The 12,262-nt window shown below is 40.0% G+C and overlaps 1 protein-coding gene across 4 annotated transcripts in view; it reads left to right on the top strand.

Annotated features, from left to right (window-relative positions):
- The window catches only part of PPARG (peroxisome proliferator activated receptor gamma), a 110,926-nt gene that overhangs the window by 49,301 nt on the left and 49,363 nt on the right, over nt 1-12,262 (top strand). For 3 of the 4 annotated variants that reach the window (XM_077452118.1, XM_077452117.1, XM_077452116.1), the window contains one exon: nt 10,945-11,194. In XM_077452118.1, coding sequence (XP_077308244.1) covers nt 10,960-11,194 — 235 coding nt within the window. In that variant the 5' untranslated portion in view covers nt 10,945-10,959. Of the gene's footprint in view, nt 1-10,944; nt 11,278-12,262 lie in introns of those variants that run through there. The other variant, XM_077452119.1, reaches the window with a different exon arrangement.

Genomic DNA, 12,262 nt, shown 5'->3' with positions numbered 1-12,262 from the left:
GGTGTCCCGCGATTGGGTCATAGAGCTGAAGAGCAGGGAGAGGTAAGTGTAAACAAACCTCTCCCTGTGCTTCCTAGTGAGCCTGTCACTGATCGTCTGTTCCCTGTCATAGGAAACGACCATCAGTGATGTCACACGCCAAGCCACGCCCCCATACAGTAAGAAACACACAGTAGGTCACACGTAATCCCTTCACTGCCCACTAGTGTCAACCCCTTCACTACCAGAGACATTTTTACATTAATCAATGCATTTTTAATCGCATTGATCGCTGTATTAATGCCAGTGGTCCCAAAAATGTGTCAAAATTGTCAGTTTCTGCCATAATGTCGCAGTCACAATATAAATCGGTGATCGCCGCCATTACTAGAAAAAAAATTAATAATAAAATGTCATAAAACTATCCCCTATTTTGTAGACACTATAACTTTTGCGCAAACCAATCAATAAACACTTATTGCGATTTTTTTACCAAAAATATGTAGAAGAATAGGTATCGGACTAAATGTTTTTTATATATTTTTGGGGAATATTTATTATAGCAAAAAGTAAAAAATATTGAATTTTTTTCAAAATTGTTGCTCTATTTTTGTTTATAGCGCAAAAAATAAAAACCGCAGAGGTGATCAAATACCACCAAAAGAAATCTCCATTTGTGGGAAAAAAAAGAATGCCAATTTTGTTTGGGAGCCACGTCGCATGACCGCACAATTGTCAGTTAAAGTGACGCAGTGCCAAATCACAAAACGGGGCCTGGTCCTTTAGCTACATAATGGTCTGGGGCTTAAGTGGTTAAAGAGATAATAAACTCTATGAACCTGTTTTAATTGGCCCCCTGCAAGTTCGTGCCATAATGTGATCATATGCACCACATACTAGCACATTGTGACTGACATATTTTTCAAACAGATCCCCCCAGCACTGATCTGTCACCCGCAACTGTGGTTCCATCTTCGCTTGGTCTTCCTTTTGGGTTCATGTTTTCTGGCCATTTGGCCAAGCTCCGATGACGTCAGTCTCAAATTGGAGAGATTTCCTCTTCCTTCCTTGTGCATCTCTCAGACAGGAAGTCAGGAGAAATCTCCCCAACAAGACAGATAGCAAAAAATAACCTTATGGGAATTTAGCTCTTACAAACTCTAAATATAAAACCGTATATACTTTAAGGGTGAGATTAAGCAAGCTGGCCTTACTGGAACTTTTCTTCAACAGATACACCAAGATTGATCTATACAGGAAGCCAGGTACAGCATTTTTTTCAGGATTGGTAAATATTAAGCAGCTTTGGGTACCAAAGGGTACTGAAGGGCAGGTGATTAGAGGATAGATTCACTTTAAATTGTATGGTCAGCCACATTTTTTTTTTGGATAGAGTGGGAAATGCCAAGAGCCCCAGTTAAATTTTTACCACTATATGTGGCTCCCATAGAAAGATTTCCCCTCATTTCTCGTGCTGATGACAATGGCTGCACCAGGCTGGAAGTGAGAGTAAATTTCTTATAGAAACAGAGGCAAATAATAATAATAATAATAATAATAAAGATTGGTAAAGAAGAAGAAGGCTGGGGCCCCTGTCTACAGCCACAGATGGCAATAAAAACCCAACAGGGATTCTAATCCTTCTCTTTCTAATGGTTCTGAAACTTCAAATCACATATTTTTCTGTTGGTGACGATTTCTTTTTTAGAATGCTGAAATAGTTCCCACTCAGTTAATGATATTATTTGATCTCAGTGGGTGAAAGGCCAATTTGCTATCATCGGAGTGACCAGTGCAGTAGGCATCTGGATTATATTCATCTAAATTATAACTCATACCAGTCATGCTGTTTGTGATGACAGATACCAGTGGTTACGAGGCCTAAAATTAGACTTGTTAACTTTCCAAGGAGGACAGAGTTTAAGAGGATGACCTGACCATAGCGGTCTAACAGCTAATTAAGGATTTAATGTCCAGTAATGTTGCCTGATTAAGTGTTCAATTATTTACGGGAACCCTTATTTCAAAGAAAACAGACCATCAGAAAGAATCGAATGTCCTGTTTTAATAGACATATAATATAAATATCAAATGTTAAAAATTAGATCATTTTCTGAAATATATAGAAGCTCTTACAAAGCAAAAGCATTAACCGTTTGATTAGGGAAGTTCTCAGTAGTAAGAACATACTACATGTCTTTTTTTCTTATAAAGGCTCTTAACATGTCCATTGTATTCATTGAGTAATGGTATAGTTAGCAAAGTAGCTAACTGTAGCTGCAGCATACAGGAGACCGATTATTGCATATTTTGAATGTGGACTTCCTTTTAAGGGCCCAGTTAAAGTGCAATGTGCTGTTTTTTAGTGCATTAACACTGTTGCTTTCACATTGCACACCATCGGCTGTGTGGTACTGCAGGCTGCTGATATGAACAAGCCCTTAGACAGCATTCCTTAAGACAGAGAGGCATTTCTGGACACACGAGAGTGTGTGTACAGGACAGGAATTGAAGGGAAATCTCACCAATGGGACAAGGTTTGCAAGGTTTTAACCATTCTCTATTCTTTACAGAGTAAAAAAAGTATTTTTGGCTGGAACAAAGATGGAGGCTTAGATTCTTTGTTGAGTTGACTACTAAAATAGAACGTGATTTTGGTCCTCATTACCCTGGGTTATATGTTTTTGTTTTTACTGGCCTGAGGTACATGCCTTTAAATACGCTATTTCTGATTGTATTCTATCTAACTTTGGATACATAATTTGTACTATACCACTTGTGTTGATGGCTATGAGGATATACCCCCATTGCTCTTTTATATTCATGTACAATAAAAACATATGTGTATCTAAAATAGAAAGTGAAAGGGAATGTAACATTTTACAGTTGTCAGCAAAACAGGAGTAGAGATGAGATCTTCTGATGTGGACATCTGTTTCAATGGTAATTGTCTAAGTTGGGATTTCCTTTCTCTTTGGGAAGCTTTACTTTTTGTAGTACCTCTTAAACATGGAGTGGAGGAAAATTGTCCAGATGGGGACAGAGGCAACCTGAGAGAAGAACTAACACTTGCCCACATGGTCCAAGGATTCAATATTGTCTAGAGTTGGCCACTAATGGAGGTGGGTGAAGGGTGACTTTAAAATAGTAAAGCCGCGTACACACGGGCGGATTGTATGGCCTACTTAGTCCGCCGAAACACATTTCAGCGGACAGTCCGCTCGTGTGTGGGCTTCAGCGGACTTTTTCAGCGTGCAGTCTGGCGGACTAAGTATTTCGGAATTTCCGTAATATTGTCCGTCATACTTTGGTTTCAGCGGACAGTCCGCTCATGAGTAGGCTAGTTCGACGGACTAAGAATGGCGCATGCTCAGAAAGGATTTACACGGCGGAAGGTTGCATTGCTGTGTATTGGACTTCCTATTTCTAGTCCCGTCGTACGTGCTGTACACGTCATCGCGCAAGCTTTCAACGGACTGTTTGTGCATCCGTGTGTGGTCAAGTCCGTTCATTCGAAAGTATGATGGACTGTCCGTCGGATTGTAGGACTAAGTAGGCCATACAATCCGCCCGTGTGTACGCGGCTTAAGGCTAAAACGATGTGCAGGGACAGTAAAGTGCACTTTTTAGGGCACAACTGGGAAAGGAAGAATGACAACAGATGGGCCCTTGAAGGGTTGGAGTAGTTGATAGAAGAGGTCAGAGGCAGTAGAGGGAAACTTGTTTACGGGGATTTGAGATGTCAACTCAAAGTTCATTGACCTGTATAAACACTTTAAATCATAACAGTAAGTTGTACCATCCATATACAAATTAAAAATATAGATTCAGGATTATTCTGTATCTGTCGTGACACGATTTGTATTTTTTTTGTCTTTTTGGTAGCAGATTTGTTCTGATCTTTGACTTCTTGTCACATGTTGCATCATAGCAGGGAATGGCAATGAACAAGGCCATGGTGTTTTCTTTTAACTTGCTTGTCATGATGTTTTTTTCAAACTTGCTTGTTATGTGTGTATTACCCAGTATCAGACAGATGTGTGACTTAAGAAAATTAAGTAGTATTATATGTAAAGTAAACTTTATTTGATAAAAGGTACAAAAATAAGGATAACAATTTCTGATAGGGCTATTGTAATTAGGTCTCACAGTTTATAGAATACTGCCTTTGCATATTGCTTTTCTTTTGTAAAACCTGTGTAATGTTTACTATACAGTAAAATCAGTGTACTACAGACATTGTAGGTAGGTAAGACATTGTGAAGATAGGTAAAAGCACCCATAACATCTTTTCTCTTGGTTCCTTTCCAATGGAGAACTCTGCAGATTAAGGCTCATGCACTGCATCTCAAAGAAATGGCTCCTACAGGCTTTTGAGCTTTTTTGAGCTCTCATTTTTTTTCTGCCTGGAAACTCCCCTCCATGTTAGCGAAACACACTATGGCTTTTTCAGGAGTGTACGGGCATATGCTCTTAGACATAAATACAAAAAATAGAGCCGGAAACTCCAAACGTCCTTGTTGCTTCTTTATTGGTGCATAAAAGAAAGTGAGTAAAAATGTACAGGGGCTCACGTGTTCCGGCTTACAAGCCTTGATCACAGCACAGTTTTCAAGTTAAAAGAACAGAACATATATACTGTTTGCCAAACCACACCTTCCAATTAATTATCTCATTAAAACTGCAATTAAGAGACATCCAAAACAGAAGGTGAAGTGTAGCACTTGGCAATACAAACAATTCTTTTCCCTCACCTTTTTTTAAATATTTAATTATATATTTTCGTGTGAAAACACTGACTAAATTACACTTTGTTACAATGTAAAGTAGTGAGTGTACAGCTTGTATAACAGTGTAAATTTTCTGTCCCCTCAAAATAACTCAACACACAGCCATTAATGTCTAAACTGTTGGCAACAAAAGTGAAAGTGTCCAAATTGGGCCCAATTAGCCATTTTCCCTCCCTCCCTGGTGTCATGTGACTCGTTAGTGTTACAAGTTCTCAGGTGTGAATGGGGAGCAGGTGTGTTAAATTTGGTGTTATGCTCTCACTCACTGGAAGTTCAACATGGCACCTCATGGCAAAGAACTCTGGAGATCTGAAAAAAAAAAAGAAATATTGCTCTACATAAAGATGGCCTAGGCCAGTGATGGCGAACCTTGGCACCCCAGATGTTTTGGAACTACATCTCCCATGATGCTCCACTACACTGCAGAGTGCATGAGCATCATGGGAAACGTAGTTCCAAAACATCCGGAGTGCCAAGGTTCGCCATCACTGGCCTAGGCTATAAGAAGATTGCCAATACCATGTTTCTTTTATGCACCAATAAAGAGGCAACAAGGACATTTGGAGTTGCTGGCTCAATTCTTTGTATTTATGTCTGTACTGTTGTGAGAGAGAGCATAAGGGCCAGAGCATCCACTGTGATGTTTAACACAAACCTGTAAAGGATTTACGGTACACTGATTTTGAGCATTGCACCACCTGCTTTTACATATGCTCATAGGGGCAGAAAAAACCCCAACCAAACTCACATTTTAGAGAGCAGCTTTCGAGCAGAAAAGACGAAAATGCATGTAAACGTGCAAAAAAGCATGAAAAGGCTCAAAGAAGCTCAAAAATGCACAAAAAAAAGATAAAATTATCTGAGGGGAGGGTGTGTGAAAAAAAATGCTTATGCTTAAAAAAGCTCAAAGAAGCTCAATAAAAACATGCAAAAGAGCACAAAAACACTCAAGATTCTTCAAGCTTTTTTAGGCAGAGAAATAAAAGCTCAAATGCCTGTAAAAGCAGCTTTTTTTGAGCTGTAGTGTACATGAACCCTTACACAGTGTTTTCATCAGTGGCAAACAAAATCACCAAAGGGCCCCTGTGGATAGATAGATGGGTATTGCTCTAAATCAGCCTTTCCCAACCTTTTAAACAAGGAGGAACCCTTAAATTACTTTTCTCAGCTCAGGGAACTCCTGCTAATGATTACACTATCTAAAGCTCAATGAACATTAGTGTGATGGTCCCTGCGAAAAATGCACCTTACTTTTATGGATATTGGGAAGCATTCCTCTCTTAAAGAGAGCTAAAAATATTATTTTTGTCAGTGGTTACTCATCTGGGAGTTAAAAGGTGCTCATTGCTCAAGGAACCCCTAGCAACTTCTGAAACCCTAAGGCCGCGTACACACGCGGGGACTGTTCGCTCAACTTTGTCCGTCAAACAGTTTCAGCAAACAGTCCGCTCAAAATTAGCATGGACGGACTTGCCCACACACGACGAACGAACAGTTTGCTGAAACCGTGCGCGATGACGTGAACGGCACGTACAACGGGACGGAAAATACGACGTCCTATACACTGCATTACAACTTTCGGCGTGTAAATCCTTTCTGAGCATGCGTGGAACTTAGTTTGACGAACAAGCCTACACACGAGGGGACTGTTCGCTGAAACCAAGTTTCAGCGGACAGTTTTTCGGAATTTCCGAAAAACTTTGTTCAGCAGACTGTTCGCTGAAACTGTCCGCTGAAAGCCCACACACGGGCGGACTGTCCGCCGAAACACTGTTCAGCGGACAAAGTTGGGCGAACAGTCCCCGCGTGTGTACGGGGCCTAAGGCTCCATGCACACTGGAGCTCATAAACTGCAGTTTATTGGAGTTTGGGCGTTTTTTTTTAAAAGCCCATAAACTCCACTCTATGTTGGCCTATGTATCCATGCACACATGGACATTTTTTTAGCTTTAATAAGCAGTGGAGTTTATGGGCTTTTTTCTGAACGCCAGAAATTCGCGCTCAAAGTGCAGTTTTTCACCGCCAAAAAACGACAAACGCTCATAAACACTTATAAACGCTCATAAACACGTGTTAATTAGTGTTCGGCATTCTATTTTTTCAATGCATTGTGGAAGTTTGGAGTGCACTGTGAGATTTTTGGAGTGTCCTCTGTGTATGTTTATTGAAAACGCCCATAAATGCTAATAAACGCTAATACAGAACGCTGTTAAAAGCACGTTTTTTAACCAGCGTTTTCTGCCAGCAATCTGGCGTCCAGAAAAAGCTTTTTTGAGCTTCAGTGTGCATGGAGCCTCAAAACTCCATGGAATCCTGGTTGAGAAAGTTGCTCTAAACTTTGTCATGGTTCAAACCATGCATCTGTGAACATCACGTTTACTTTTCATCTAAATGGTAGGAACAGGAGATAAGAGAAGTATTCTGCATGTCTCAGTGGGGGTCAGGTAAAGACTGAAGGAAGTGCTTGTTTCCTAACCATTACAGGTTAGAACAACATTAAGAATGCCACCATGATAGTGGAAGGTAGTCCTAGGCCCAGCAAACGCCTAAGCCAAATCTGGTATACATGGTCTACTATGCTCAAGAGGTCCCAGTCTACACAAATGTCTATCTCTGGTTCCTATCATTCAGTCCTTTTAGTAATATATATTTTTTTTAATCTGGTGCATGCGAGAGTTGCCAGAAATATTAAAAAGTCTCAAAATGTAGCTTCATAAAAATAGTGCTGGAAGAACAATAAGATAGAAATGCTGCTTAAGCTGTTAGTACTAGTCTTTGGTACCGGGTGTCCCTACCTTCAAATGTCCCATATTGTACATGTAAATAATTATTCATTATGTACCTATAACTCATCTAATGTTTATTGTGAGTGGTGAACCCATAGACAGAAGAGTGACATTTTTTAAACATTTTTAATTTAAATGAACTATTCTTGAAAGCAATGGGGGCTTGTCCGTTGTTTTTCCCAGTGCGAAGATCATGATGTTCTTTTTGATTAGAATTTATTATTTTCATGCTTTTTATGGGTTAGTGACTCAATATTGAAGAGAGGAGTAGCACGACAGCCAAGCAGCTTGCATTTCCAGCCTCAAAGTTTCTCTCAGGAAAGGATAACATTGTTTGCATACATGATCATGGTCTAGAAGCACCTTTATTGACTTGCATGCACAAAATTGATTAAAGAGATTAAGTTATCATCAGTTGGGTGGGGTAAAAATTGTTTCTGTAAAACGTCTCTTTGGTGTTAGCAAACCGTAACAAGTATAATTACAAAAAAAAAGGGATTTTAGCTTTGGCACATACAGCCAAGTAGACAAATGCTTATCAAAACACTTTAATAGATTTATTTAAACACGTTTGTGGGCACATCATGTAATAAATATACGGTGCAGCAGATGCTAATTGGGAGGAAGGAAGGAACCATGTATAATAAAGAAGGTTGTAGACTGTGTTGTCAGTTTATTTTCTCCCTTTGCAAACAAGGTTTTTAGGATATATCCTCAATGTTACTGATATCATTGGATCCTATTGTATCTTGTAAATCCTCAGTGTTCATAATATAATTATAAGTATTTAATTAGACCTGATCCTTGTAAGGTCACTCTTAGAGCCAGTGCACACAGGGGCAGATTCAGTGCGGCTTGCAAAACAACGTCTGTATAGAAGTCAATGTAAGCCGATCCGAAGTCACCCCAAAGTAGTACAGGAACCTTTTTCTAATTCGGAGCGACTTGAGACATTCCTATTAGAACGTTTCCATTGTACAGAATAAAGTGTGACTTGTCAGACGGCTAAGTTGCTTGACAAGTCGCCCCTGTGTGAACTGAGTCTTATGTTTCTCTGAAATGTCAACGATGAGATTTCTGAATTGTTACATTCAGCCTAAGCCCTTGTACACACGGTCAGACATTCCGACAACAAAATCCGTCTGATTTTGTCTGACGGATTTTGTCCAAAAACGGTCGGACAAAGTTGTCGGAAAATCCGATTGTTCGTAACGTGATGACGTAATTCAGTTACAACGGGACTACGTTCAGGCTAGTAGCCAATAGCTTTGGTCTAGGAATTTTATCTGAGCATGCGTGGCACTTTGTCCGATCGTAATTCTCTACAAACGATCAGATAAAGTCCGATCGGATCATGTTGTCGGAAAATTTTATAGCCCACCTCTAAAACTTGGTCCGTCGGATATTACGACGGAAACAGTCCGATGGAGCCCACACACTGTCGGATTATCCGACAACACGGTCCTATCGGACATCTTCATTCGGAATATCCGACCGTGTACAAGGGCTAAGAGCTCATGTAGATTCCCATTTTATCAAATATTGATTTGATTTGGATTTCTTTTCTTTTCATTTACTTTGCTTTTTATTAATTAATACAGTTAAACTATTAACACTTCTATTTCTGAAATCATTCTTACTTTGCAGCATTGTTTCACACCTGCCTAAAACTTTTGCACAGCACTGTACTTCCTGTCTTGGAGTGTCTCCACTTCATTGGACAGCAGCATTGTCAATCTGGGGAGAGGGAAGTATTAGTTGCATTTGACTAACAAATAAAAGCTAGCCAGATAAAAAAATTTATAAGCAGTTACAGCAACAGTTTTTTTTTTTTTTTTTAAAGATTTTGCATAAATGAATAAAAGATCATTGTAAGCACCTCTGTCAGTATTAATGGTGGTCTCAACCTTCTGAACAAAAGAAAAGCAAAAGGAGGAGAGAGAAGAGAGAAGGCAATCCTTTAAACAGCTTAGGAACTTATTCAGTATATAGGTATAAAACAACACTAAAAACTTGCGTGAAAAATGTTGGAGCAATTGCAGAGTGCTAGGGCGGGTGGGAGCTTCCACGTGCAGTGTCACAGGAGCACAGGAGGACCGCCGGGAAGTCTCTATTGAGGGATCCACGAGCGCTATGTGTTAGCCGCAGCTCGGCAAGCCTCGTGGAAACTTTTGTTTACAGTGATCGGGTTCCCCAGCCCGCACCTGAAACAGCCTTGCTCCCTTTACAGCAGGGGTCCCATCATGCCTCTGTCTGTGGGAGTCATGCTTGTAATGGTCAGCCTTGCAATGCCTCATGGGACTTGTAGATTTGCAACAGCTGGAGGGCTTCAGACCCCTGCTTTACAGCCTCCATTTCAATTTCAATTTTAATCTTTAGTCTTTTTCATCAGATAGTTTAGCGCTAAACATTATACCAATATTTTGTATGTGTCTCAACCCTCTAGCTGCCATTTTTGCTGGGCAGTTTGGTCTGTTAAAGAAAGCTGAAAAATAACAGACTTACTGACCAGATCACAAAAAATAAAAGGAAAAAAAGCCTAGAATGCAGCCACCACATCCAAAGATTGGTAGGCTGCAATATATAACATTTTCTTTTGTGGGGGGGGGGTTAATACTACTTTAAGTATCTAAAGTGCTAATGGGTGGATTTCTTAACTGCCTAATGTTTCCTGCGGCCATCAGGGGATTAGTCTGAAAGCAGAACTAAACCCTTCTATCCTTTTCAGCCAAGGTAGCTGCCATCTTAGCCTCTGTTTGATCCGTTTGATATGCAACTGCCATAGTGCTGCACATGTGATCAGTTATGACTCCATTTGTGGATTTGACAGTTTGTCTGAAAGAACAAAAAAGACTGTTTGATCCTGTATGCACAGATCCTCCCCTTCTTGCATTGTCTTCAAAACATGTCCAGATAAGACAGAGTTACTGGAGTCAGGCTGCAGATGCTCAGTTTGGTTTGTATTGCTAAAGAGTTTTTTTTTTCTTGGGAGAGTGCAAGTGATCAGCACAGGGTCGATCAGCACTGTCCAGGCAGAGGGTCAGGGGTCCTGCATCCTGATAGGTCAGCCTGTACAGTATGGATGCTCCTCCTATAAGCTTTAACCAGACTCTGATAGAAGTTGCAAGACAGCTATATACTGCTGACGAGAAAAGTATTTAGCTGTTTATATTTACTAAAATAATTGCATTTCCACGTTGTGTATACTGTGGGAGACCAGATATAGTGAATGCAGGGTCCTGGGTTTAGTAACACTTTAACCGTTAAATTGATTGGTTTAGTTCTATCTTAAAACAAATTATAAGCCAAAACTGAATCCAAGTTTACTTAAAATGAACTTTTGTTGTGCTTTTTAAATTTGCTAACAGTATATCTATATTATCTTGCAGGAAACCGGGTCAACCATGGTGGACACAGAAATGCCATTTTGGAGCATGAATTTTGGGATGAACACAATGGACTTGTCCTGCATTGAAGACCACTCCCAGGGCTTTGACATTAAGCCGTTTGGCACGGTGGATTTTACAAGTATCTCAGCTCCCCACTATGAAGACATTCTAGAAGATAAACCATTCCCGTGTCGAAATGACCAGATGGACCCTGATTATAAGTATGACCTGAAACTCCAAGACTGCCAAAGTACGCTGACTTTTTCCATTTTCATCACAGTTTTCTGGAGTGTTGTATAGATACAATGCAGAGCCTCCACCTAATACGTCAGGGTAATTGATAAATCAAGAATTACTAGACCTAATAGAATTGGAAGGCATTTGCCTCTTTCAGACAATGGCTCGTTCTTTTCAGGGTTGGCAGTAATCTCTGTGTAAAGATGTAACATAAATAATCACATGGTATAGAATTAATTCTAAAGTTGAATCCACAAAACTTGTGTGTGTCTGGACTAAATAAAAAAAAAATTGTCATACGTGTCTGCAATGCACGCATATTCATGCATATGCACGCATATTGCCCCATGTTACATCACTTATAAAGGCTGCAAGTTTAGAAAAACACATGTTGATCTGCCAGATACCTACTGAACTCCTAACTTCCTGTTTGTTGCCCATGCTGCTTTGCTGCGCTCAAAACAGTGTTGTCAGTCCTGCCGGTTCTCCCATGCTGGATTACAAAATAGACACTTTTTTTTATCTCCATAACATAAAAAAAAGGTTGTCTATAGTCCAGCTCACACATAGTTTTAAAAAAAAAAATCTAATTAAAATCTGTCTCATTTCCAGTAGAAATTGTGTTGCATACCTGTGTAAAACTGTCTCAGTTGGCTGCCCAGGATTGCTAACGCATAGACTTATGCCGCGTATACACGGTCGGAATTTCGGCCAGCAAAAGACAGATGAGAGCTTTTCATTGGAAAATTTGACTGTGTGTATGCTCCATTGGAGTTTAGCTGGCCAAATTCCCATCAGCAAAAATTTGAGAGCATGTTTTCATGTTTTTGAGAGCATGTTTTCTATCGGAAATTCCGATCGCGTGTATGCAATTCCGACGTGCAAGAACTCACGCATGCTCAGATTCAACTACAAGATGGATGCTACTGGGTATTGAACTTCCTTTTTCTAGTCCTGTTGTACGTGTTGTGTTGTACATCACGGCGTTCTTGACGGTCAGAATTTAGTGTGAACGTGTGTATGCAAGATAGCTTGAGCAAAATCCCATCGGAAATCTGATGGAAAACCATCAAAGCTTTTT

The sequence above is a fragment of the Lithobates pipiens genome, unplaced genomic scaffold (assembly GCF_037356315.1).
Source record: "Lithobates pipiens isolate NorthernLeopardFrog02 unplaced genomic scaffold, aLitPip1_a1.2 Scaffold_23, whole genome shotgun sequence".
In the NCBI taxonomy this organism is placed as follows: Eukaryota; Metazoa; Chordata; class Amphibia; order Anura; family Ranidae; genus Lithobates; species Lithobates pipiens.
The sequence above is the reverse complement of the archived record's forward strand: the minus strand, read 5'-3'. Positions and strand labels throughout refer to the sequence as shown.